Genomic DNA, 26908 nt, shown 5'->3' with positions numbered 1-26908 from the left:
CTAGAGGCCTCAGGCACCCGCTCTGGGCATGTGCCTCCTCCCCTGGCCTCAGACTCTCTCCTGAGGTAGGTGGACAGCATCATCTCTCGGTTCCTCCCAGCTGTAAAGTTCTCTGTTCTAAATCCATCCATCAAACACTATTTTGAGGGTTTCGAAGTGCAGCCTGGGTGTTTTACATTATCCCACACACCTACCTCACACCTTCCAGAGTTCAAAAGTCTCTTTTGATTGGCACGGGCGGCAAACGGACACATTTCCGGACCGGAGGGGCTCCGTCCGCGAGCCTCTTCCGCCCAGGAGCTGACTGGTCGTCACCTCCAAATCCTGCAGGGTTGTGTGCTCCCGGCGGCAGGTTGCACAGCGAGGAGCAAATTCTCCTAAAGTTAGGCCTCTGAACTACCCGGAAGGGCCCTTATTTCTTCAGTGTGGCGCGGCCAAGCACAGGAAGAGTCGGATGAAGACTCAGGGCCATCAGTAAACACCGGGGGATCGGGCGCTGGGGGGGTGGGAGACCCCGACTGGCTCAGCATGAGTAGCCTAAGTCCAATCATGTCACAAATCCTGCGTGTTATCACTGTCACGGAGCCGTACTCCCGCTCCGCAAATTGGTGAATACATTTCCAGTTAATCCCCCTTTGCCCTTTCAGTCAGGACGCTCACGCGGTTCCTGGATACGGTGGCCGAGAGGCACAGGCCGCCGGGATCCCACCCACGTTCGCGCCCACATCTCCCAGCCTCCCTTGCGGTTAGGCGGGGTCACGTGAGGAGCTCTGGCCAATGGGCTTGAGTGCGAGCGGGCTGAGGCCCCGGAGAGCCGGCGCGACGCTACCGCGTCCTCCTTCCTCGGCGGTGGCCTCGGAGGCCCCGAGGTGTGGCTGGAGCGGCCGGAGGACCGCCCCGGAGCCTAGGCCGTCGGCGTGTGGACGCCTTACGGCCAGGGCTTGGTTTGTACCGCAGCCTGGCTCACCCTGACGGACATGAGGACGTGGAAGGGAATGACTCCCGAGCCCCTGGCACAGCAGCCTGCGGGCCCCGCCTCTGCTGCCGCGGGCAGGGCCGCGCTGGCCTGGCGCCGAAACTCGGATGTCCCCTCTGCAAACTGGGATACGGAGTCTCACTGACAGGGCGGACGTGCCGGAAGAGTGGATTTGCACGTCCAGCTGGGGCCTGGGCCCCAGGAGGGGCACGGACCGGTGTCAGTTCTCCGCTCCCTCCGGAGCTTCGCGGCCTCGCAGGGAGACCAGCCCCTCCAAGAGCTCAGTGACATCAGCTTGCCATCCGGGCGTACGTTTGGTCAAAGGTGCAGACGCCTGTGCCTGGGCGTGAACCCAGCACTTCTCAGAAGTGTGAACTCTCCGCTCGCCTCCCCCGCGGCTGCGCGCGCAGGACCGAAGGCGGTGGAGCCATCCGGAGTCCGCCCTGCCCTTGGCGTCCGCTTTCTTAAGAGGGTAGGTGGACGAGGAAGGTAGAGAGGCCTCTCCCTGGTCTTCCACATGTGCAGGAGCAGGGCTGGGTCTCTTTGCCTGAATGATACCACGGGTGTGTGTTGGGGGAGAGAACAGTGCCTCTTGACTCGATTCCATCCAGAGCGGTTTCAGCAGAAACGCAAGAGACCTGTCTTTTATCCAGTTCCGTCTTCCTGAGCACTGTATGGTCAGTTACTACCACTACCACTTAGCAGTCGGTCCCTGTTGTGTGTGTGTGTGTGTGTGCGGGGGGGGGGGGGCGTTAATTCTTTGCTTGTTAAACCCCAAAGTGAAAAATGAAACCCAACCACCCACCAAGCTAACACCTCCAGCGGCGGAAGAGTTTCAGAGAGGTGCTGGCTTGTTTTGAGTGTGCTTCCTTGGGGGCTGTGATCGGAGGCTGCTGGACGGATGCTGGAAGCTCCCGGATATTTCCTCCACCAAAATGTGGCTTTTCCCCAGCTTCTGCCACTACAGTCGGAGTTTGAAGGATGCACCAAGCTCCGAGCTAGGACAAGAGGTTGGCGAGGGATGCACGAGTGGGTTTCTGGGTGGAAGGATGAGTCTGTTTTCACCTTGGCCTCCAGATAGTCCTAGTCCAGTCATTACTACCCTTTTTTGAGGCCAACAGTTCTCATTAACATTTTTGCAAATGCAACATTCATGAGTTGTAGGGAGGGCCTGTGGCCTCTGAGCCCCCTGAGGGCAGGGTCCTCATCTGTGTTGTTCAGCTCTGCTCCCCTGTGCCTCGTTCATGCAGGAGCATTATTACTTTCCTGTGGCTGCCGTGACCGCAGTATCACAAACTAGGGGGCTGAAAACAACAGACATTTACTGTATCCCGGTTCTGGAGGCCAGACGTCTGAAATCAAGGCATTGACAGTGTTGTGCTCCCTCTGAACACTCTAGCTTCCCTCTGAAACCCTGTGTCTCCTTGCCTCTTCCAGCTGCTGGTGGCTGCTGGGCTTCCTTGGCATTGGATATATGACCTTTCCCCTGTGTGTCTACTCCTTTTCTTAAAAGAACAGCAGTCATTGGATTAAGAGTTCACCCTAATCCAATATAACATCACCTTAACTAATTACAGCTGCAAAAGCTCTATTTCCAAATAAGGTCCTATTCACTGGCACAGGGGTCGGGGCTCAGTGTATTTTTGGGGGACACAATTCACCCCACCACAGAGCGCAATCCGTATCCACCAAGTGAAAGGTCAGATGTTTGGGAGCAGAGAGGGCATGGGAGAATGAGGCAGAACGGGTCACAGAGAGATGGGCTTTGCATGGCAAATGTGCTTATGTAGCAGTCCACACACCGTGGTACGCCGTGATGCAGGAGAGAGAAATGCTTTTTACCCAGTCACCACTTTGCCGAGGCCCAGGGTCTTTCTCTTCTAAGGGCCATTGTGCACTTTTGCCATTCATTCATTCATTCATTCAGTGACTCTATTGAGGCCAAACCCCAAGCTGAGAAGTAAGATACACTTCGCTCGCCCCAGGAGCTCCCAAGCAAGCAGGGGAGGCAGCTGTGACAAGGATAATTTGGATACCTTGGGCCGGTAGATGTAGATACAGAACTCTGTAAGGAATCTAGCAAAAATGTGGCAGAGCAAGGTTTTTTTTCTTTTGAAACATGCCCCTTTTTTGAGTTTTATTTTATCCAGATCAGGACCCCTGACCTGAAAGCTGTTTGACCTCATGATTACTGTGGAAAATCTGGGTGCCTTGACAAGGGTGGGGATGTTCTCTGCAAATATCAGAGCAGTGGCACTGATGACAAGGGCACTTCCCCACGACTGCTCAGGGCTGGAAGCAAAACATCTCGAACACAGGTTGTGAAGGTTCCAGGGGCGAATGTCCTCTGCAGGAAGAATAAGAGCCATCCTGTAGACTTCCCTGTTCCAGAAGGCTCCGTGGTGAATACATAATTAGGCCCTCTGTAATTACCAGTTTGAATCTGCCTAGGACACTAGGGCTCCCACCCCCTAATTTACCTTATAAATTTATTCTGCTAAAAAAGTCGAAAATGTCAGTCTTCTGTGAAAGCTGCATAAATGAATTATCTCCCCGGATGACAGAAGGTGGGAAGGAGGGGGAAGCTTCAAGAGGACATTCTTCATTGTGAGTGTCTAAAAGTACCCCACACTTAGTGTGCACCCAGCACAGAGCCCAGCCGGGCTGCTTTCCGAGGCGAGGCCCAAGCTGTGTGTGTGTGTGTGTGTGTGTGTGTGTGTGTGTGTGTGTGTGTGTGTGTGTGTGAAGCCTGAGCTCCACCGGGGCCAAGAGCATGAGCTCCACATCCCTGGTGGGTGGGGGGAGGTGGCGTTTCAAACCAGCCTCTGTGGACCTTAGAAAATCTTAGCTCTGAGAGCCGTTTCACATGCTGGAGGCCCCCGAACGGAAGGGAATGAGGGAAAAAAGAGGCAGCTTCTTGGGAAGGGTCTCATCCAGTCCGACAGTCCCCCTGCACCTAGGATGGCCCCATGCCAGGATGGGGCCCTTCTGTGACCCCGCATGCATCTCAAGGCCAGATGCCCCCATGGAGCTCTTCACAGTCCAGTGCTGGCTTTTTTAATTCTTTCACAAACCTATATAAAAAATGTATGGCGAGTCTTCAGTGACGTTTTAGGAGGTTTGGGAAATCAAGTTTTTCTAAAAGCCCTTCTAATCCCATAACCCTAGCACAGTATCGGCCGCCATTCCGGTATCTCTATCCACGCTTTTTTTTCCCCACAGGTGGCTTGTATGTTCCCACCCCCACCCTCCAAGCACTGCTGCCACAACTTTTTTAACTTCTGGGGGCAGAAGTGCCAATCCTGGGGAATTTCGAGACTAAAGGGAATGACTGGTGGCACTCTGGTCCCCATCTCTCAAGTGACACCCACTCACATTCTGAGAGGCTTCCTCCCGGCCTTTGTTCTGCGGGATTGGCTCTTCCAGCTGCCGTTCCAGGTTGTGGATATATGAGTCTTGTACTGAGATCTAGCTGGCTCATTCATTGATGACCTGTGTGCCCACCGAGGGCAGGGGAGAAGAGGCACGTCCCGGCTGTCTGCTTGGAAGAAATCAAGGCCCGGCGCTGTGTGGCAACCCACTTGCCGATAAAGACTGTGGGGTTTTCCTCTGGGTGTTTCCAGAGGCTAGCCGGATCCGTGGCACATAGTAGGGGCTTCATCAGGATTAGTTGAATATGTTCATGAATGAAACCTGGGGAGGATTCCTCTCTTCCTTCCTGAGATGAAGTGCTGAAATGCACGCAGTTCGGGTTGGATGTGGTTCTCCTCCAGAGCCCAGCACGAGACCCCCAAAATAATCACGTATATAAGTTGTTAAATGCTTACCGCGGGCCAGGCCCTGTGCCTGGGGCTTTCAGATAGGTGACCTGAGGTAATCTTCATGATCGTCTCAGATGTAACACAGGAGGACCTAGGACGCCAAGACCAAGAAAAGAGGCTGTTGACCTGAGGTCTACCAGCCACCAGTGGGCACAGTGAGGCCTGGACCTGCGCCTCTCGGAGGTATACGTCCAAGCTGCTTGTGCCCTGCCCTGCATATCTCACAAGGTTGCGGGAAGGACAGACTCAAGTCAGGGAAGTGGAGGGACTTTGTCCCCCGTGACGCTCTGTACTACTCTGAGTGAGTTGTCTGTTCCAGAACTTCAGCAGCAGAACCCCTGTCTACACCACTCCCTCTCCCTGCAGAGGCTCATTGCCTCTGTGAGTCCTTTTTGGGACTCCAGATCTTACTTCTCTCTCCTTCTTCATCCCATTTTTCTCTGCCTCTGTTATTTTGGTTTCAGAGCCATTGGTCATGTTTTTTCCCTGGATGTTGCCATCCCAAATGAAAGGGGAAAAAAAAGCTTCTTCTGCTAATCCCATCGTAGACCTGGTTTCTTTCAAAATTTTCTCCTTCTTCCTCTGTCCTCATCCTGTGCTGACTTGGCCTTTGCTACTGTGGTTCTGCGTCTAGTGGTGTCCCCAGCTGCTCGCTGCTGTGGCCCTGCGGGAGGGCTGGAAACCGAGTCTGGGTGGAGACTGGTGTGGTTGGACGTGGAGACAGCCTGGGGTCCATTCTGGCCCTGCCTCTTAGTGGCTGGCCTTGGCTTTCCTGGGAATGAAGGTCCTTGTCTTCCCAGGATTAGATCAGGCAAATGACCTAACAATGTCATTAGACCATCGCTCTTTGACCTAGTAGGCCTTGAAGGTCTTGGAGAATTCTGTCATCTGTGACCAAAGACCCCTGCCCCCCATTCCTGTGCTCCCATGGCACTTAGGACACATGGGCTGGAGTACTTTTGGGGGGCTCTATTAGATCTGGCATAGTCCTGTCACTGTGTCGTTGACTTCTGCTTTACCTTGTGTATTCCTCAGAGCAGGGGCGGTATGTGAAATTCAGGCTTGTCTGAATGAGGAACCCGGGTACTGACCGTCACACGATGCCGCCATCTGGGCCCCCAGCCCTCCACGTTGTGTCTAGCAAGCTGGCACCCTATCGGTGTGTGTTGTTGAAATGTTACGAAGTGACTGCCATGTGCCAGAGCCTGGGCCAGGCCCGCTCACCTCTGCTCCCACGGGTTCTGAAGCCCTGTCTGATGAGGGAGATCACCCGGCAGAGAAATAAACGCCCTCTCCTCAGGCCACCCAGCCGCTGGGTGCCTTTCACGTGGTGTGAGACGTCAGGTGTGTGCCCCCGGCTGCATGCAGCGCAGGATGGTGCAGGGTGGGGGCCTGGGGCGGGGGGACTTGGGGCCGCAGGCGGCCCTCTTGGCTGGTGGGGAGGGGGCTGACAATTGGCCTGGCTGTCACTCCTGGCAGGCAGGGCTCAGGGGGTGGATGCCTCATCCAGACCCAATGTCCATTTTTCATTCAGAAGGAACCCTCGATGGGCGCTGTGGCGGTGGCTGAGGCCAGTCGAGTGGCGCTGGGAGCCAATGTCCTTGTCACCTTCTAACAACTCGTGGGGAGCTTCCGCCGGATTACGTGGGATGTTCAAGGGCCATGTACGTCAGTGGTGGCTGTCACCACCAGAGGCCGGGCAGGGCACGGGTGCAGCTAGGGAACCTGTGCCACTGTGTGTGACCACTGCCCAGCCCGGCAGGTCCTCTCTAGTCACCGGGAACGTTGAAGTTAAAGACTTTGATGGGGAGCGGCAGCGGGGAGCAGCCCAGCGCATCGCGGAGGAGACGGTGTTTCCTAACACTTCCGGAGGACAGAGTGCCAACTGGCGTGGCCATCTTCGCTTCGGGGGTCTCCTGCAGCCTCTGCCCAGGAGTCTGGGGGCTCACGTGCATTTGCCCCTTACTCGGGAACCGTAACCCTCAGAGATCAGAAGGAGCATGGGAGCGAGACGATTCAATAAACTCACAATAAAACATCCAAAGCCTTTCATACTTTCTCACTTTCTTTAACTCAATTTATTTTTCATTTTGTGGACAGAGATTTAGTCTGGGTATTAGTTTATGATTTTTTGCTGAAGGAATTACTCAACACACACACATATAAAAAGGAAATATTATTTTTATCACTTATTTTGTGCCATGTATACCATAGGAGAAAAAAATGGAGCGAAATCACTTCAGTACCGCTGTGTTTTTCATTACAAAGTTATTACATATAGAAATTACTCCAAATTATCTGAAATGAATGGAAATTATGAGGTTTAAATTCCCCAGGTTACTGCAGGCACAGCTCTGGAAATTTATTTTGTCATCTTGCTGAACATAATTGCTACAACAAAATTTCTTCCATTTTACAACTGCAGCATAACTTATTTATACCGGTGTAGCTGTAATTTTACATCAATAAGTTGAATGGGAAGGAATACACAGGTGGTAATTGAAAACAATAATTTGTGCTGAGGTCCAGGTGGAACGGTTGGCTGAGGAAAAGACTCCAGTTACCATCGGCAACAGCTTTGTGTCACCGTGGCCTCTTCCCGTCCCGTTTGCCAACACCCGTCGCACCATCCAGACATCCTCAACCGTGCCCCCCGGGGCTGCCACCGTCAGGGCCAGGGCTTGCCCGGCTTCGAACGGTGGCCCGTAGATCCCGGTCAGGAAACTGAGGCCTCGGGGCCCTGGGGGGGATCGAGGGGCCCGTGCTGCCTCTGTGGCTCTAGTCCTTTCCTTCTCATGCTTTCCATCCTGCCTGTGGGTTGGGTGCCTGTAGGTACCCGCAGCTAATTAAGGTGTTTGATAGATTTCAATTGGAGTGTGAGTTCTTGCCAGAAACACTGGCAGTTCGATTCCCCGAACACAACGCAGAGTGTTAAATCCACTAATGCTTTCCGCATTACTGTGTTCCTTCCCAGCCGGAATGTGTGGTCTGGGTACAATACCGGAGTGGTCCCCAAGCAGGCGTCCTCACTCTTCAGTTCTCTAATTGGTCCTGTTAAGCAGATACAAATCATGAAAGTGCAGATGCCAGAGCTAACTCCCAACAGCTGATGCATCTACCCGCGTGAATACAGAGGTCCAAATTCAGATAAAAAGAAAAAATGACCGTAAATCTGTCCTGTTGAGATTGCGGCCCGTTGGAGACAGGTAAGAGAGAGGTGGGCGCCTATGCTCCCGTCTCGTGCTCCACTCCAGGACACGTGTGGGAGGGGACGAGGGGCTTTGTCACCAGTTCAAATGGGAAACGTTACTGCCACAGCCATATTTTAGAAGCCATTGTCGTTTCAGTGTTCCCAAAGGCTTAAAGTCACAGTGAAATCATCGTTTTTAAAGGACCCAGATCAAACTAATGCCGGAATGCACAGCAACCCGGCGTCTCGGTTTTCCCTGGGTGGCATTAATTATCTTTTGTTGTAGCAAATTGTCTGCCTTGTAAACTGAGCCGAGAGAGTGTCTTCAAGCAGATGCAACGAAACAACTTTTATAACTTCCGTGTACTCTATATTATTCCATCCCCAATTATGTGCCTGCAGTTCAAACTTTGTCGCAGAGGCTTGCTTGTCGTCCCGCACCCTGACCCCTTCTCTATGAAACAGAGGGGAATCCACTCCAGCGTTTTCTAGCATACAAAGTACCTTTGTTGAATTCACTGGAAAGCATTTGTGGACTGTTTCTGAAACTACAAAGCAACAGACGAGACCTCCCAGATCCCTTTTTCTTTTCCAGGTCTGGGAGGCATATCTGCAACAAGGTGTTGGCTGGTTCTTATTTTTATTTTTTTGGTAAGCGCCCCCTTACAGCATTTCATTAGCTGTTCCTTCTGAGGGATGCTAGCCTGACTCATGCCTCTCTCTCTCTCTCCTTCTCTGTTTTTCCCTAAGCGAGTACTTCCCTCTCACTTCCCTTTCCCCCACTTCCTTTGTAGACCGCATCAAGGCACAGACAGGAGTATTCAGAGCCTGGGATTGGGGGGGGGGGTGCGGGTGGAGCTTGCCAACTGAGTCACACTCACCTACAACTCCAGTTTAGCATTTCCTGAAACTTCCTCTTTCTCAAACTGCTTAAGGATACAAACTAATTAATCCTCACAGCCTCATAAAACCCTTGTTAGGAAGGTGATCATTATTGTCTCCAACCCCAGCTCCTCCCCATCTCCTATCACCAGACACCTCATTGTAGTGCCAGTCCTGACGACAGCGGTTGACAGCCAGACTCAGAACTGAAAATTCCCTTCTGGATCCCGGTTCTTTCTCCAAATGAACCATTTCAACTCTCTATCTCTTCCTTGTCTGTGCTCCAAATAGGGTAGATCGACGGTCACTAGACCACTAAATTCAGACTAGCGTGTGCAAGTGTGTATGCACGCATGCATGTGTATTTTGCATTTTCAGTTACACAATTTGTAGGCTCGGTGACTAGAGGGAAAGCAGCATAGAGCCCCTTTCTGTGCAACACACACACACACACACACACACACACACACACACACACACACCACCCCTCAGCCACTCTGTATAAGTAGGGGTGGGGGGTGGGATTTGGTGGAGTTTGATCATCTTTGTGAACAATATTTTTTCCCAAGTCAACCAACTGGGTGATGCCAGTCCCTACCAAATTTGAATTGATGACTCAGAATTAAAATTAGCAAGGCAAGAAAATTCCAAATGAGGTGAGAAAGCAGTAGAAATAGTTCCAGATCCCCTAGTACTGAGCCATTCAATATCATTTCTGATGACAGGGACAGAGCTAGGAACATTCCATGTGGGTGTGAGTCTTTTTCATATACGGAGAGTTGGGTAAGTATTTTTAAGGAAAATAATACATGAATCAGGAACAGTGAATTTGGTTTAACCCCCTGCAGGCTGCAGCTATAAAGACAGCAGGCAGTGATGTTTCTCAGTTTTCCTAGAGCTTACCTATGCTTCATGTCCTTAAAGCAATAGTTGGAAATTTACCAAGGTATCAAGCCCAAGTGTTTCTTGCAGAAACAAGTGAGGTGCAATGATAACCATGTTTTAACAAAAGCAATGTTGCTAAATTCATTACATGGAAAGAATCAAGCGAACAATTGCTGGAAGGCAAGTGTTGTGGTCCTGTCTCTGCAATAAAGTGACAATGCAAAAAACCCCTCCAAATCCAGCACAGCCTTAATTGAGTCCTTATGGCATTTAGAGGTTTGCTGTAATTTTCAGAAATGTCTTAAAATAATTCTAGAAGATATGCCAGGAAGCACAAAAGGCCTCTTTCGTCTTTTTATGCTTCTGGATTTGAGAGCTCCTAGAGATTCTAGAACTGTAAGGAAGGAGATAAGGGTCATTTTGAGAGCTTTATTAATATGTATATTAAGAGGCACCTGGGTGGCACAGCTGGTTAAGTCATGATCTTGAGGTCTGTGAGTTCGAGCCCTGCGTGGGGCTCTGTGGTGACAGCTCGGAGCCTGGAACCTGCTTCGGATTCTGTGTCTCCCTCTCTCTGCCCCTCCTCACTCATGCTCTATCTCTCTCTCAAAAATAAACATTACAAAAATTTAATATGTATATTAATATGATTTGATTAGTACCACGATTACAGTTTCCTCAAAAATTAAAACAAGTCAATCAATCCACTGATCAGATTGATGTGTTTTATATGTCCTCATCTTTAGTCAATAGTGTTTATAGATCCTGAAGTAAAGAAATTAACAGGCAGTTTGCTTCTGAGTTTGCTTTACACCCGTGAATATGGAAAGATCTGCCTTTTCTTTGCAGATTTTTTTTTTCTTTTTAAGCACCAGAAATGAAGCCCAAAGTAATTTGGTAAGATGTGTTGCTCAGTTTTCGTATTGCTACAAAGTTATTTGACTACATTTTAGAGGGTGGATCCCTGTTTAAAAAAAAACAACAACAAATGAAATGTGGATTTTCCTTCTACAGAAACATTGGGAGTTCCCATTTCTATTGACACGACTTATCTTGGTTCTTTCCAGATTTTTGTAAAGACGTAATATAAAATATAACTGCTCAGAAGGCAAAGATAACATTGCAGGATCTCAAATAGAACCCCACCTCGGCTAAGAGCTAAATATTGAGAATCATTCAAAGAATTTCAAACAAGAAGCCTTGGCTTAGGGGGTCACGTGTGTGTTTAATCTGCCCCCACTGCATGGAATGCTGCATGCGCACACACAGGGAATCCGAACCCCACACAAGGTTAATAAAAATGCACTCTGATTTGATGAAATGATTTATGATTTTTGAATTACTCCTCTATAAAGAAATTTAAAGTGACTAAGAATATGGGGGATTATCTGCTGGAATGCACTGTGAAGCTAGAAAAAGAAGAGCAGGGAAATATTTGTGAGTTCAGAAAGCTTCCTGACATCTGCTCTTTCTCTTTCTCCCCTCCCTCTCTCATTCCCTTCCCCTCCTTCCTTCCTTCTTCCTTTCCCTCCCTCCTTCCCTTCCTTCCTTCCTTCCTTCCTTCCTTCCTTCCTTCCTTCCTTCCTTCCTTCCTTCCTTCCTTCCTTCCTTCCTTCCCTGCAGAAAATATGGCATTTCTTTCCATCTAATTCCAGTCTGCACGAAGCCCCCAGTCTGGACCAGGCACACAGTAGGCCTACAGCACGTGCTGGAGAAATGAGTTTGAGGTATGGTAATATTACTTCAGCATCACATTTGTACCTGTACTTTTCTTTTTATATGTTACTGTGTTAAGCACCTGTGCGCATAAGTGCGTGCACACACACGCACACACACACACTTTTTGGGGACAGGACAGACTTTCATGTATAGAAATGCTTGGTAGATAAAGGGGTGGGGTGGGGTGTGTGTGTGTGCGCGCGCGCGCAGTGACCTTCTCAGAAGGGTACTGGACACCCCGCCTGTCTAGGGTCCTGAGTAAGGAGTAGGGCCCAAGCTCGGCCACCCCCTCTGGCACCGTCTGTGGTCTGGGCATCAAGAGAGGGGACATATTAGTGGGGGGCTAGCTGCCAAAGCCAGGCAGGGTCGAGGGAGAGGGTAAGGTCGGGGGAGAGGCGGCTATTGATCTTGCGTGGAACGAGAGACAGAGAGCGCAGCAAGACTAAAGGGGGAGCTGTGAGACCAGACATTAACAGCTTTCAGCGCTAATGATGCCCGTGCCAGACGGGCAGAGGGAAAAAAAGGAGACTGGAGCGGCAGCTGGGATTGCTCTCTGCCTGCACCCGGCCGCCTCTCGGGCGAGGAGGAGGGAGGTGGAGGAGGAGGACGACGAGGAAGGGGAGGAGGAGGGCGAGAAGGAGGAGGGGGTGGGGGAGGAGAGGGCGAAGGGGCCAGCCCAGGGCTGGGCAGGGGCAGGGCGGCCTCTCCCCGGCCGCCGCGAGGTGGAGCGCGCCGGCGGGTGGCGGCGTGTCCGGCCCTGCGCCGGCCCGCCCGCGCGTCCCTCTTCCCGCCGTCGGGGCAGCGCGGGGCCAATGAGGAAGTGCTCTCCGGGTCCGTCGCGGCCCGCGCCGCCCCCTGCCCGCTACTTCCTGCCAGGGGTGGGGCAGGGGTGTCCGGGTCCGCAGACCCCGCCGCCGGAGCTCCTGCCGGAGCTCCTGAGCGTCCTGCGCAGTACGCGGGGGGGGGGGGGGGGGGGTCCCCGGGGGGGGGGGGGTCCCCTTTCTTGCAGAGGGCTGTCGCAGTCCCCCTCCCCCTCCCCCCCCCCCGACCACAGACCGCGTCCCCAGTCCTGGTAATTAACCCCAAGAGGGCCAGGGTCGCAGGTTGGAATTTTGGGCGCCGGGCCACCGGCGGTGCCGAGCAACAGGCTAGCCTCGGCGATTTGAGTCAGACCTGCCCCAGGCGCTGTGTGACCTTGGGCAAAGCGCTAACCCTTTCTGGACTTCACCGCGCCGGTTCTCAGACTGAGAGCTAACTCCCAAATTTAGGAGTCTGGGCCGGTTGGGATGACAGTTTATGCTTTTCTTAAGTTTATTAAAGGTGCGTGTGAGCATTTTTTACTTAGGCCACTTTCCTGGAAAGATTTTCACGTTGGGGCTGGATGGGAGGAGGGAGAGGTAGGTACTTCTGGACTTGGGGCCACGTGGAGGTGGGGTGGAGGGCAGCTGTGTGTAGTCGAGGTGGGGGGAATGCCGATTCCTACCCACCCCCTCCCTGCCCAGTGCTCACCTCCTCGGACGCAGACCCTTCAGCCCAGTCCTTAAAATTGCATGCTAGGGCACATTTTATTGTTATTAAATTAGGGGTGGGGGTTTGGACTGGGAGTTCACTGCGCTCTAAGTTGTTGGTGCCTTCGCCCCACCCAAGACCTTGGGGGCGAGCTAAAACTCCATGTGTCCCCCAAGGAAAAGGCCCCGAGGGAGGCGGCGCGCCGGGAGGCGTCACCGCCCAGCCAGTCGCTGGAGTGCAGCCGCCAGAGCCCGGCCTGGGGGCGGGGTGGGGTGGGTGCAGCTGGGCTCGCCCGCGAAGCCCAGCCCTGAGCCAGGCCCCGACCCGCCCTGGCCGCCTCCCGGCCCAGACCAGAGGAACCCTGAGATGGGAGAGGGGTCCAGCGCGTGGCGCTCCCAGCCATGGAGGCAGATCATCACATAAGACGAAGCTGGCCGCGGCCTGCGGAGGGATGGGGCGCGGGGTGAGGGAGATGTCCACGCGGCCGAGGCTTGGCCTTGTCCCCAGGCCACGGACAGGCCCCCACAACTCCTCTTGTCCTCGCCGGCTGGAGATCAAACGGCTGACAAGGCAGCTGTGTCCTTCCCAGTCTGACGGGAGATTTCAAGTCCTGCCCTGGGCGGAGGCGCACTGGGGGTGGGGGTGGGATGCTTACTTGCAGGTGTCAGTAATTGTCAGGGGGGTGAGAGGGGACTGGGGGACCGGAGGGGGTCACCCACCCGAGTATCTTCAGCGATCCGGCCACGCCCACTTCTGGGCCAACCCGTGCATGTCCCTCTCCCACGCGGAGCACCCTGTCCCCTGACCCCTACGCTTCCCACAGACCCAGGCCTCAGGGAGTGGGACCCGTGTTTGACCTCAATGAGTTTATGGGGGAAAGGCACAGATTCGGGTGAATGAATATTCCTCCGGAATGGGACTCACACAAGGTCTCACGTTCCCTTTCCCCCCAGTTGTGCTCTTAATTCTTTCCTTCTCTTACTGTCTTTTATTTTGTCGGCGTGGCTCTCCCAGAGTGTGTAATATAAGGATTTCTATAGGAGACGTTTTTTGGAAGTTTAACCCCGACCCCCGCCCCCCCCCCCCCAATAAAACAAAAGTAAAAATAGCTAAGCTCTTCTCCAAGGGGGTGAAATAAACTGACCATGTGCCCTTGTCGACCCCAGTCCACTCAACACAGCCCTTCCTCCCTTCAGTCCAAAAGAGCTTTTGGCGGGGTAGGTGGGGACTAGCGTTGATTCAACTAACTTCCACGCACTCCTTACTCCTCCTTCCTTCTCAGGGGGTCCTGCTCCCCGGAGGGGAGGAGGGATGAACAGGATTTTCTTTTATTTAAAAATACCCTCCTACCCCTCCCCTTTTGGGCTGCGGGTGCACAGGGAGAAGAGGAGCGCCCAAAAACGCTGTTTGCACGTGTGGCCGGCCTGGACGAGTGTGCGCACGGGCGAGTGTGTGTGTGTGTGTGTGTGTGTGTGTGTGTGTGTGTGCGCGCGCGCGCGCGTGTCTCTGTGTGTGCTTTCTTGTTCTCTTACAGGGTACAATGTTAAAAAGCCACCGCTAGTCGCCCCCAGTGCTCCGACTCTCTGGGTCTTTTTGTCTCTAGTGCAGATTAAACGTCACGTCCGCACTTGAACTTGAATTTTATCCCATTGTACAGAGGCAGCCCCAGCCATAGAGAGACCGAGAGCTCCCAGAGAACCCGGACTCCGCCATCTTCACGTTGCAATCTATAGCTCCCAGTCCGCGCCCGCACCGACCCAGGCGCACTGGGCGAGCCGCCCCTCAGCCCCGCTCCCCCCGGGCCCGCGGCGCCAGGGGAGCGCTGGGGAGCGCTCGCGGGGACCCGGCAGCTTCTCCGGCCGGCGCCAGCCTGCCAGGTGAACTGGGAAGGAGCCGCTCCTGGAGTCCCCCCAGAGCCTCGGAAGGGTCAGTCTCCGAGAAAAAAGCAGGCAGCCCGCAGAAAGCCCAGAAACAACCGAACCCGGGCAGTTTTACATTGCTTTGGGTTTTTTGAGGGGGCGGGGTGAGGGGGTACGAGACAAGTCCCCAAGTTTTCTTTGCTTTTTTTTTCCTTCTTTTATTTTTTATTTGTTTGCATTTTTCTCCCCCCCCCCACCCCACCCCCCCCACCTCCTGGTAGAAGTGCGCTTTCCACCTACCAGACCCTGAAAGAAAGTGTCAGGAGCCGGTGCAAAATCCGGTTTAAGTTCAAGAAGACATTTGGAAGTCCAGGAGGCCAAGCAGTTTGAAGAAGTGTAAGCGATTTTTTTTTCCTTGAAAAGAATATATTTTTAAAGAAACCAGCCAGTCCGCGGCAAGCAACAGCAGATTTTTTTTTTTTTGCCTCTTTCTCCTATTTTAGATCGAGAGATTTTTCTTTTCTTTTTTTCCTTCTCTTTTTCTTTTTGCAAACAAAGCAAAAAACAGCATAGAAGAAAGAGCAAAATAAAGAAGAAGAGGAGGAGGAAGAGAGGGCAAGAGAGGAAGGGGGAAAAAAAAACACAAAACACCAACCCGGGCAGAGGAGGAGGCGCGGCGGCGGCGGCGGCGGCGGCGGCGGCGGCGGCGGCGGCAGCGGCAGCGGCAGCGGCGGCGGCTCGGACCCCCTCCCCCGGCTCCCCCCATCAGTGCAGCTCTCCGGGCGATGCCAGAATAGATGCCGGGGCAATGTCCCGCCGCAAACAGGGCAACCCGCAGCACTTGTCCCAGAGGGAGCTCATCACCCGTAAGTGTCCGCTGCGTGCGCGCCAGGGGCCGGAGGATGGGGCTCCGGGTGCCCGGGGCTGGGTACACCGAGCCGGGCGCTGCCGGGCCGAGCGCCGGGGCCGCCCGCGGGCTCGCAGAGGCAGCTGCGTCGGCCCAGAGCATGGTGGGGGGCGGGGGGGGGGGCATAGGAAAGTTTCTTTGCAGCCCCGAGAGTCGGAGCGCTGCGCAGGCAGACGCGCCTCGGGCTCGAGGGCCTGCGGAGCGGGCTCCGGGCCGGGGAGGGGGCGCGCAGGCTGGAGGAGGTGTGTGTGCACGCGGAGCCCGGCTGGACGCTCGCCCCTCCGAGCGGCGTGTGTGGCGGCGGCGGCGCTGGTGGCGGGGTTTGGAGAGGAGGGGGAGGGGGCTGGGGGAGCGGAGGGGGAGGGGGGAGCCGGGAAGTGGGGAAAAGTTGGCGAGCGCGTGGGTCCGCTCTGACGGCGCGGGCGGAGGAGAGCGGGGTGCGCTCCGGCCTAGGGGAGATGCGGGGCTACGGGCCGCCGGCGGCTCCGAGTCCCCGGTCGCTGCACTCGGCCGGGCAGGGCGCCGGCCACGCCGCTCCTAGCATTCCGCCGCCGCCTTTCTCTCCCCTCCTCTTGCTATTTGCAAAAGAATCCAGCTGCGCGGCTGTTTGCTGGGCTCTTGCCTCCCCCCCCCCCCCACACCCCATTTCCCCACCTCCGTCTGTCTCCTGGGATGATCTTGTCTTCTATCCCCCACTCCAAAAAAAGGTGGGGGGATTGGGGGCTGGTGAAAAAAACCCCGCCACGGGGAAAAAGAAGGATTGCCAGCCAGGATTGGTAAGACAGGGATGTGCTTGTAAAATAGGAAAAAGAAAAAAAAAAAAAGAAAAAAGAAAAGGAGAGAGACCTATCAATCTCTTACCCATCTTTCTATCTCAGTATGTTTCATCTCGCTTCTCTAAATAAACAAGGCAGGTCGCCGTGGAAATCCGCCGGCTGAAATCGTGTGGATTTCCAGCAAGGGGCCGGGCAGGCAAAGTCAGACAGCGGGGCAGAGACGCAGCAGTTTCCAGCGCCCCAGTTGGGTTTATTTAGAAAGGGGAAAAAGCGAGCGCGAGCCGGCCAGGTACGGTGTTTGCAGGGGAGCTCGCCCCGAGTGCCCGCACAGTTGCAGGGGGAAGGACGGCTCGCAGCGATCCCGGCCCGGCGCAGCCCGCGGGGCCGCTGATCCGCGGCGCGCGAACATCTCCCCGCGGTCCTTTCTCTCGCGGTGCCTACCTAGATCGCCGTTGCTTTCTTTCTTTCTTTCTTTTTTTTTTTTTTAATTGCGATAGAAATAAAACATCCTCAGGGTGCCATCGAGACCATGGAGAGGTTGTGTTCCTGGAATCGTCCGAGCACCTCGTCGGGCTGGGGCCGGGCAGCCCGCGCGGAGGTGGAGAGGGCTGCGCGCCCAGCCGCAGCCGAGGACTGGCTGCGGGGCGGCCGAGAGCCGAATATTTATGTTATATTTTAAAAAATTTAAATAAATAAATAAATATATAAAGGGGCTCTCCCCTCCCCTGAACACCCAGCATAGGAGCCATCTGCTCGGAGCATTTGCTGCTGCCGTCTCTCCTTTGTTACAGCAGATACATTAGTAAGAATTTGTGGATTTATTATTGTTTTTTTGGGGAGGGGAATAGATTTTAAAGCGGGGTTCGCCTTGGGAGAGGGATGCGTTTTTGGTGGGAGGGAACAGAACTTCCCTTTTATTTTGCACCATTGAAGACTCACTGGTTGCATTTAAAACAAAATGTTTTACAACCAGACTTGAGCATGGTTTGATTAAGGTCCCTTTTTGGCCGGTTGACATTCCGTCCTTTTACCAAGCCAGTAGCCATCAGCTTATGCCTTTGCACCCCCCACCCCCTTTAGATGGTGGACTGGTGGTTACAATGTCTGTATTTGCAGAGGTTAATGTCTCTAGGAGGCAATTTGCCCCTCCATACCCTCTGTGTAATTGTGAGGGGTTTTGAGGAGGGGGAAGTTGAGGGGGGGTGTTCGGGCAGTGGGGAGCAGTCTTAGGGCTGCATTGCCAGGCTGGAAGCAGCGAAAGGAGTCGGGAGTGTTTGCAGTTGTGTTTAAGGGGGGGAAGAAGCAGGTAGGTTTGTTTTGCCTTTGCTCTCTCCTCCTCTGGCATTCCTGGGACAACAGGAGAAAGCCCTGGTCAGGAAGACTGGTGGCAGCTGGGCGTGGGGGACAAGGCGTGCCTGGTGCAACATCCTTCCATCCTTCATTTGTTCCCCCTCTGTCTCTCAGCCTTGCTCGGAGTGGTGCTGGGGACAGACAGCCGCTGGCTGCCACTGGAGCAGGGCTGGAGGGAGAAGAGAGAGGCAAAGGAAAAGAGGGGCGAAGGAAATCTTGCCTGCCTTTCAGGGGCACATGGAGCTCAGGGCATGTGCAGGGGGTCAAGCAGAGAGAGTGGTCCAACCAGTTTTCAGACAAGGCTATTTATGATCAAAAAGCAGCTGGCTTTTCTGTTTGTCCTGTGTCACCCCGGGAGGTGGGAGGGCAGAAAGGGGAATGGCAAGAATTAGATGCAGTTTAGGCTGCGTGGCCTGTGGAAGTGTCTCTACACAGTGATGCAGGAGTCGTGGGTTTAGGGTGCTGGAGAGCCCTGGCCAGCAAAATGAGTGCTGTCACAGCCCTGACCCGGGGTTCGCATTTTAGATTTTAAATGTGAAAGGAACTGCCCCAAATGTGGTGTGTCTTCAGTGGGGTGGCAGCCCGTGGTTCTTTAGAGACCGTGCAACTTAGCATAACTGCTGGTCTGGGAAACGGGAAGAGCACAGAAATAGCAGATAATCTTGGGCGGGGGGTGGTGGGGGTGGTGGTGGTGGTGGTAGAAGAGCTCTGTAGTGAGCTGGTTAGATACACAGACAGGGACGGAGAGAAGTATAAACCAGTGTGGGGGACAGCTGGGGATGGAAACCTGGGCTTCTGGTTTGTTTCAAAATATTTGACCCAGATGGGTATGGCTTTTGGAACCGGAGGACAGGCACAGCTATTAATAAAAACAAACACAAAACAACACAGTGACAACAGTGAGGAGGGAAGAAGAAGGGGGCAGTGGCTGACCAGGCAGAGGGAAGGGTTGTGAGCCCGCTGTGCCAGACAGGGAGAGTAGGGGGAATGAAATGCAGTCCAGTCCATGAAGGAGCTCCAAGGCTTTTCAGAGAAAATAAGATGTCCATGGCAAATTATACAACCCTAGCGAAGGTGATTTGTCAACAACCTACCAACAGGTTTCCTTGGAAGATCAGTGATTTTCTGTATGAATTCACGATTTTGCAAAACAACTAGAGACCCAAGGTTTGACACGGGAAGTTAGGCTAACTGTGTTAATTTCACGGTTGCCTTTTAAATTGGGTTTTGCTGTGGCTGTGTGTTTTGGAGGTGGCTGGCTTCACAATGACCTTAACTCTCTGGGGTATAGTGTATCTCCAGTTGTCCACAGTCTTTCAAGATTGGGCCTCCGATAAATTTCACCAGCCATGGGCCCCTCTTTTTTTGGGGGGGGTGGTGGGTAGGGGGAGTGAAGTTTGTCTCCCACTCTGCACAGAAGGGAACCCCATATCATTAGAAGTGTGATATAAGTCAGCTGCTCTGATTCCACGGGAGAATAAAAATGTGTTCATCAGAGGTGTTATGCCAGGCTGATTTTATTCATTTGTAATTCACACCTGAGAGAAAACAGCCGTGAGCGTATTTTAACAACCCTTAATATTTTTAAAGGGTATTCTTTCCCTCCCTGAATATTATGTACATATGCATATTTCTTCCTTTAAGGGTGGGAGCTTGCTATCTGCCCGGACTTTGGCCTTGGCGATTTTTGTCTGGCCTTCAAAATATTTCGTAACAGAAAACGAATCATTTCTCAAGTGCCGGAGCGAATGCGGTGGCTTTGGTGAAGCCTTAGGAACATGGAGGGAGGCTGGGGTCAGACGGCTGGGGCGGGACACTTCGCTGACCACAGTGCGGGACCAAAGGGGGCTTCCTGACGGAAGAGAAGGCCAGCTTTATTGGCGTTAGGTCTCCGGTCAGATGGAAACACGCAGAGCGGTTCGTTTACAGATGCCAGCTGCTGACTGTGGAGTGCACCAGTTTCTAGCGTCTTACCACAAGCGAGCTCTCGACGCTTTGAGCTTAGAGCGTGTCTTCGACCAGCCTTTCCTTTTTTCCTTTTTCATCTCCCTTCCTGATTGCTTTGCATTCTCTGTTGCTTGTTGTGATAAAATACTTTTCCAAAACAAACTTTCAGTTGAATTGGCTTCTGGTTGATGGCAAGCCTGAAACGCCGCGCCGTGCCTGGTGCCACTTGGCAGCTAGGGGGAGCTCGGTGCCCGTGTCATGCCTTGGCGCCTCGCTACAATGGGCCAGGAGCGAGCTTCCGTGGGTTTCCACCCGCTGCCGCAGCACTTTGCATTGCTGCTGCAAAATGTCTTAAGTGTGAAGTTGTAATATTGATTTTCCTGCAGAGATTCGAGCGGGACAAAAATGAGAATATAAGTTTGAGAAATCATTTTCAAGCTATTGGCATTGATTTACAAGCCCTCACTAGGCAGATGGGGGCCTTTTTCTTTTTTCTTTTCCCGATTTTTTTTTTTTTTAACAGTTAGGATGGTTAGTTCGAAAGGGTGCGTTTCCCCCTATTAGTCTGTGGTCTTGACTTTCTGCAAATTCCATTAGGCTCTTAAGGCATCCGTGATCAGATTGAGGGCGGGACTCTGGGAAGAGTATACATCATTTTGTCCATTTCTGTGTTGTATGTCAGAGACCCGGGGAACAGTCGAGAATCACTGCTTTTGGGAGTCATGCTCCTAAAACAGCTTGATGAATGGAAATCCTTTTAGCTCAGGTTTTATAACACTTGGATTCTCAATTCCATTTATTAGGTAATGTTCCCACTGTACTAAGGGAAATAGCACCATTCCCCAAAGATATCAAATGCCAACTCAAATAATGTGTAAAACTTTGTTTGGAAGGAGTATAGGCTTGCTAGACCCAGCGTTGCTAATACCTTTCACCCCCAACAGTGCCCTTAATGGATGGCTCTTAATGAGACTCTTTCTCTCCTAAACGTGTAATTTAGTGCTGGGGCATCTATGTGCTTTTGATCACGGGGTTTCTGGATCTATAATGTCTTCTCCAAGTTCAAGAAATCTGCAGACAGCACAGTTAACCCCGAGTCTTGTGCTTGAGTTCAGTATATGGGCAGAAGAGGTTGCCCCGAGCCTGGAAGGAGTGCTTTATTCTAACCTGAAAGAGAAATAAATTAGGTCAGACAAAAGCCTAGTGCTGTCATCAGCTGAGAAAGAGGCTTCACTCTCCAGTGCGGAGGGCCAGCAATTTATCTGAAGATTTCTCTACTTCATTCAATGTTTGAATTGAGCCAGTTGTGAGCATATCGCGGCTCATTTGACAACTCAAGATGAAGTGGCACGGTCACCTCACAGCCTTGGGCTGGGCAGTGGCCTTCGGCCTGCAGAATATCGTTAAAAAAATTCAGTTTAGAAATAGCCAATCCTTCACCTTGGAACTTGGGAGAGTTTCACGAGCTGTAACTAAACACGAACTGCAGATATGACGGTGCTTGACAAAAACGATGTATGCGGGGAGGGTAGAGACGGGGTTCTTGACCTTTGGGGACGGCCTCCTGCATCCCGTGTGGCTAGAGGAAGGCCCCTCTGGCTGTCCCGTTAGGGCCTACCTTTAGCGGAAGCTCTCTGAGGACTTGGGACTCCAGGTTTAATGCTGGGGTCACATCTGGGAGGACAAGCAAAAATAAACGCTCCTTGGGGACTGCACCCAGCACCACACGGTCAAGTTGCTGATGCCGGCTGAGCATCCTTCTCTGAAGGTGGTGTTAGCTGTAGGCACACTGACGTATTTTTTCATGGGGAGAGGGCACAGAGAGATACTGGGAATGAATGAGTGACACCCAGCTGCTCTGAGTATGGCTTTGTCGCTTCGCAGTGCTCTCCATTTACTCACACGATCGGGTCTGGGGTCCTGCGTGCCCTGTGGGCACCCCCCCCCCCGTTCCCTCTTCCCACAGATCTCTCTTCCTTTCCAGGGAGGCAGTGAGATCTGCTCGTGTTCTGGTCCCCATTTCTCTACCCCTCCCCAAGAAAAGCTGTTTGTTGATTGCCTCTTTTGAGCAGTACTTTCCCCAAGGCGTGTATAAAAAGTGTCAACAGCAGGCTATTTGGAGACCCACGAAAGCACAGGGACACACTTTTTTCGTCTACTGCACGAGCCAGTGGGGGGGGGGGGGCGCGGGGGGTGGGGAACAGCATCGGTTTTTCTGGCAAAAGTGACACCAGATCGAGGTTTGATTAATGGTGCTGCGTTCACCGGGACTTTGCGTCCGGCATTTTGACACACGCAAGTCTTTTGTGTAGTTGCTGAAATTCAAGAAATTCATTCTTTCTTTCTTCTTTTTTTTTTTTTTTCCCTCCAAGAGAGCTGATAATCTGCTTGGGTGTTGAATTAGCCAGCCCGAGTTATTTTACTAGAGTGAAATCCCAGACCACACAAAATTAAGTAACTTCAAAGTAAAAAAAAAAAAAAAAATCCTCTGTTGTATACAACTTTTTTTTATGACCTCCTTCCACTGAACTGCAGAAATACAAATACATTTGTGAATGTGCTGGTGAGTTCTCTACTAAAACAACGCGCATAAATGACTCGAGAAAGTTGAATGCCAGTGTTGCTGTGATTAGCGTGTGCTTCAGAAATGGATGTGCTGCTAAGAAAAAAAAAAATTTTTTTTCATGGGGTCATGTTTAAATTTCTACCTTGGAAAGGAGATGTTGAAAATGGCTTCTGTCCTTCCTCTGTCGCTCTCAGCCTCAGAGAATGTCCTCCGGCTAAAGGCTTACAGGCTGGTGTCCTGTAAGGGTCCTTCTTTTCTTCTGCTTAGCACCTTTGAAAAAGCATAGCATTAAATAAAACAAATCTCTTCATTTGGCCTCAAAGCGTGCTTTTATATCCTGTCATTATGAGCCCTGTTGTGGCTCTGCAGATTTAAGGCATTTGCAGCTCTGTGGACTCTGCTGAACGTGCTTGGAAGGGTTTCTATGGTGGTAAATCTTTTTTCTTTCTTTCTTTTCTTTTTTTTTTTCTTTTAAAGCAACTATTTTATTTATCAAAACATAGGTCACTCCATTCTCTGGTTTTGTGGAGTTGGCTTTTTATTAGTAACCTTTTAGTCATGGACAGGATCTGTGAGCGCACCTGAACGCTGTTTTCTTTATTCATTTCGCCCTTTTTTTTTTTTCTTTGGCTGCCTTTGAATGTGTGAGACCAGGCCCCCTGAGCTCAGTTTTTGGAGTTCTGGAGAGGTGGATGCGGTGGGGGGAAGGGAAGGTCGGGTGATGGTCTGTAGTGCAAGTTGGGGTGTTTTTCAAGGAGCTGTTGTTGAAACCAGGCTGGGGTGTGTAGGGCAGTGTGTGCATGTGGGGGGGTCCTCCTCCCACCCTCAGACCTCCCCATCCAGCCTCTGTCACAGGGCTGGGTGACTGAGATTCTTCCTGTACCCCCAACAGGAATCCCCGCCTTCCTGGAATGCAGGCCAGACTCAGGCCTTCCCCTGCAGGCCCCGTCAGCCAGACCCCGGGTCATGTCCACGGGTTGCCCAACAAGGCAGTGTCTTCACAGTCTTCTCCCTGTCTTCCTACCCGGCTGCCAGAAATCGCGACAGTTTCGCTGGAGGCTCCAGCTGGGGTTGGTGTGGAGCAGAAGGGGCCTGGTGGGGTGGTGGCCCCCGCGTGCGCCCGTCCTGACAGCGGATTTGAGGGCGGTAGACAGGAGGCCTTTGGAGCATCTGGGAGAGGCACAGGGTCTCGGCCAGCAGCTCTGAGACCTGGACCGGCTGCACTGCTCAGTCCTCCCGAGAGGGCAGGGGGTCAGGTGAAGGAGCTCACCTGTGCCAGGCAGCCTGCTTATACCTGCCAGGCTGTGTCCTCCCAGGGCCAGAGGCTGCCCTCGGCCTTGCTGGCTGCAGGAATTCGGTGGGCAGACGGGGCTGGGGCCCGGACGGTGGCTCCCACCCTCAGACGTGTTCTAACCCCTCCTGGCCCCGTGAGGCCATTCCTCCTAACGCATGCCTGGCTGGGGTGACGTTCTGCTCTTATCTCGGCTGCCTCTGCCGGGCACTTCATTATTCCCAATGTTCGGAGAACTTCATAAAACCTCTTGTCGTGCCTTTAAGCGCCATCTAGTCATAGATTATTTTCTCCACCAAGAATTGATTCCTTCTCTCTCCCATCCACCCGTCTCCTTCCTCCCCTCCCCACGGTTGTTATTTTCTCTTGGATCCAATAAATTAAAAATTGATGGCAGCTCAGAAAGTGTTGTGCTCCGTCGAGTGCGCGTGTTGGTGGCGGTGTCGGTGCCGCCTGGAGTCTCAGCCCCTCCCGGAACGTTCTCGGGGAGGAGAATGAAAAGATCCCTTCACAGATTATTGGTGAGCATGGCTTCCGTCTTCGTAGGAAGCAGGTGTAAAGTCTCCAGTCGGACGCAGAGCTCTGGCGGACAGATGCTGAACATTTCTCGTAAACACGCGTACACATCATGATGGCGGCTGTGACGTTGGTGGCACACGATTTTAAGAGCCTGGCACCCCTCCCCCCACATCCTTCTCCTACCCACTCCCCCATCACCGAAACAATAATTCTTCATAGGTTTCTCTTGGACTGGGGCTTAGCGGTTAGGGATTTGGATTTGAATCGGTGCAGGGTAAGGGCGACATGGGCCTGTGTGCTGTATGTGAAGCAATGCACACACACTCTGGGGACAGCAGGCGGTCGGCCCCTTGGCTGGAATCCCCCAAAGGGCAGGTGCATGGGCAGTTGTTACAGATGGACCAGGGCGGGTGGGGCCCTTGGAGCCCTGCGTGTGGGGGAAATCACTGGCCAGGTAAGGCCCTGCTAAGCCTTTGCAGCTGCTGGGGGGGTCCTTTTGGCTGCTTGGCCGGGTCGGTGTTAACAATGTCTTTCCATTTCTGTCTTCTGCCCCAAATTCCTTCCCAGCGGAGCTAAGGCATGGGGGAGTTTGTCTTAGGCTCAAGCGCTTCCCCATCTACTTGACAACAAATAACCATTATTATTTGCGAACCCTGATTTCATTGCTTCTAAATGCGTTTATCAGCTGGGAGGAGGCCTACCCTTGTAAATAAAATGTGGTTTTGTTGTAAAAGAAAATTAACTCTGTGTGTGTGTGTGTGTGTGTGTGTGTGTGTGTGTGTGTGTGAGAGGCAGGATATGTATTTGTCTGGGAGCTTTAGGATTTCGTAGTTCAGAACTCACCCCAATGTGACAGCTGACCCTGCGTCCACTCGTTTTTCCTCTTAATAAGTCAAACATTTTAGCAATCCCTGTACTTTATTCGGCTCATAATAGTGAGAGCAGCAAGCAGTATTTTCCAGAGCCGCCTGACAGTTGGGGAGCTTTTCACGAAAGCAGAAATCCTCCCAGAGGAAGGACCTCATCTCTGCCTCCTTTCCTTAAGGCCTGAGTTTGCTGGACAAGGCAGCCTGCGGGGCTGGTTTGTTGGGTGGGTCTGGGAATTCGAAAAGCTGTTTTTGTTGTGTGTCTTTTCTCTCTCCTGGTGGTTTGTTGTCTCTGGGTGACCGTTTGGGCCGCTCAGGCTCTTCCAGCAGAGGCATGGGGTCAAGGAGCTGTGTGGGGCCCTGAGGCCCCAGGTGCCCGCAGGACAGGGAAAGGAGGGTTCCCGGAGGGCCAGACGTGTCTCCCTTTGCCCTTCCTTGAGCGTGGCCAAGTGGCTTTTTCTCCTTTTATTTCTTCCAGCGTCGATACGGTTCTAAGAAGGGACGCACACGCGCGCGTGCACACGCACCCCACACACCCGGCTTGGTATCCGCCTGTCGGCGGAAATGAAACCACAGCCCGTCTTTGGGGGTGTCTCCGAGGGCTGTGAGCACAAGCCTCCAGGCTCAGCCAGCTGTCTCGGTCCACCCCCTGCGACCAAAAACTTGACAGTTGAGGGGTTCATGCTGACTCTGTTCCCTGAACTTTGGGGGTGATGTTGCCACCTTCCTGGGAAGTATCTCACCCGGCAGGGCCCCACACCCCAGGGCTGGAGAGAGGAAACCCCATTCTTGGAGCTGTCATCTTTGAGTTTGACTTTCAACACTGACAGTGGGAGGGAAGATTTGTTTGTTTCTTTTGCCCCTGGCCCTCCCTAGGAGGCCGCTAGCTGGGCCCTGGGCCCTGGGTCTGGGAAGTCCGGGTTCTGAGCTGTTCTGTGGGACACCCTGCAGGGCTGGCTGCCCAGGAGGCTTGGCTGCAGGGGGGGGCTGGGGGGAGGGGCGGTGCCCAGAGTCACGACTGCAGCACAGTGAAGGGTTTTGGATACTTTCAAACTCGGTGCAGGGGATTCACAGGGCCTGCTGCATGAAGAAAGTGAAAAGGCGGAGAGAGCCAAATAAAGGAAAGAAAACCAGATGTTGCCAAAAAAAAAAAAAGAGAGAGAGAGAGAGGTTGAGAGAGAGAGAGAGAGAGAGAAAGGAAAAAAGTGCTGGTACCCAGTCCTTAGCAAAGGATAGTAGGCAGAGTCAGGAGCTTGGGGACCAGGCAGGCTTCCTTGACCTTTGCTAATTCTGAAAGAAGTCTGTGTTTCTTTTGAATTAAAGGGACGAATTGAAATTACGTAGCTTAAACCCTGGGAGCAGAGAGGAGGTGTTGGAGCTTTCTAGAGCTCCTCCCAGGGGAGCGGACAGACAAGGCTGAAAAAGTTAATGAAAAGCAAAACAAAACACAACAAGGAAAAGAAAGATTAAACTATTGAGCGGCAGGAAACGCCTCCTGGTCCTCAGCGAGGATGGTCACGCTGGAAGGGTGGCCGCCTCGGTGACGGTGACGCAGCAACGTTGCCAGGCCTACTCGCGAGTGGCAGTTCAGACAGGACCGGGTCCGGCCACCCTTCCCACCACGGAGCTTGGAGCTTGCCCCGTCTGTCGGAATGCTCTGTTTCATTTTGTACTTTTTTTTTTTTTTTTTGCTTTTCATCTCATTTCCTTTGTGCTTCTCTCCTTTTTTTTTTTTTAACAAAACAATATTTTGACATCCTCCTCCCATTTATTAGAGCTCCCTCTCTAGAAATGGCGCACAATACATCCTTATATTTCTAAAGAACTGTTTTCACAGCCCTCTCC

General features: G+C 52.7%; 1 protein-coding gene and 1 long non-coding RNA gene across 6 annotated transcripts in view; both read left to right on the top strand.

Moving 5' to 3' along the window:
• Positions 1 to 810: 810 nt before the first annotated feature.
• On the top strand, positions 811 to 6849 carry LOC131517727 (uncharacterized). Its single transcript, XR_009264767.1, has 3 exons — positions 811 to 1448; positions 5833 to 6141; positions 6332 to 6849. It is a non-coding gene; the product is annotated as an uncharacterized LOC131517727 (long non-coding RNA).
• A 7719-nt stretch (positions 6850 to 14568) lies between these two features.
• Positions 14569 to 26908, top strand: part of BCL11B (BCL11 transcription factor B) — a 98250-nt gene continuing 85910 nt past the window's right edge. For 2 of the 5 annotated variants that reach the window (XM_058740258.1, XM_058740256.1), the window contains exon 1: positions 14569 to 15707. In XM_058740258.1, coding sequence (XP_058596241.1) covers positions 15650 to 15707 — 58 coding nt within the window. In that variant the 5' untranslated portion in view covers positions 14569 to 15649. The remainder of the gene's footprint in view (positions 15708 to 26908) is intronic. The other 3 variants (XM_058740255.1, XM_058740253.1, XM_058740254.1) reach the window with 2 other exon arrangements.

The sequence above is a fragment of the Neofelis nebulosa genome, chromosome 7 (assembly GCF_028018385.1).
Source record: "Neofelis nebulosa isolate mNeoNeb1 chromosome 7, mNeoNeb1.pri, whole genome shotgun sequence".
Classification (NCBI taxonomy): Eukaryota; Metazoa; Chordata; class Mammalia; order Carnivora; family Felidae; genus Neofelis; species Neofelis nebulosa.
This window is presented reverse-complemented; position numbering and strand designations above follow the sequence as displayed.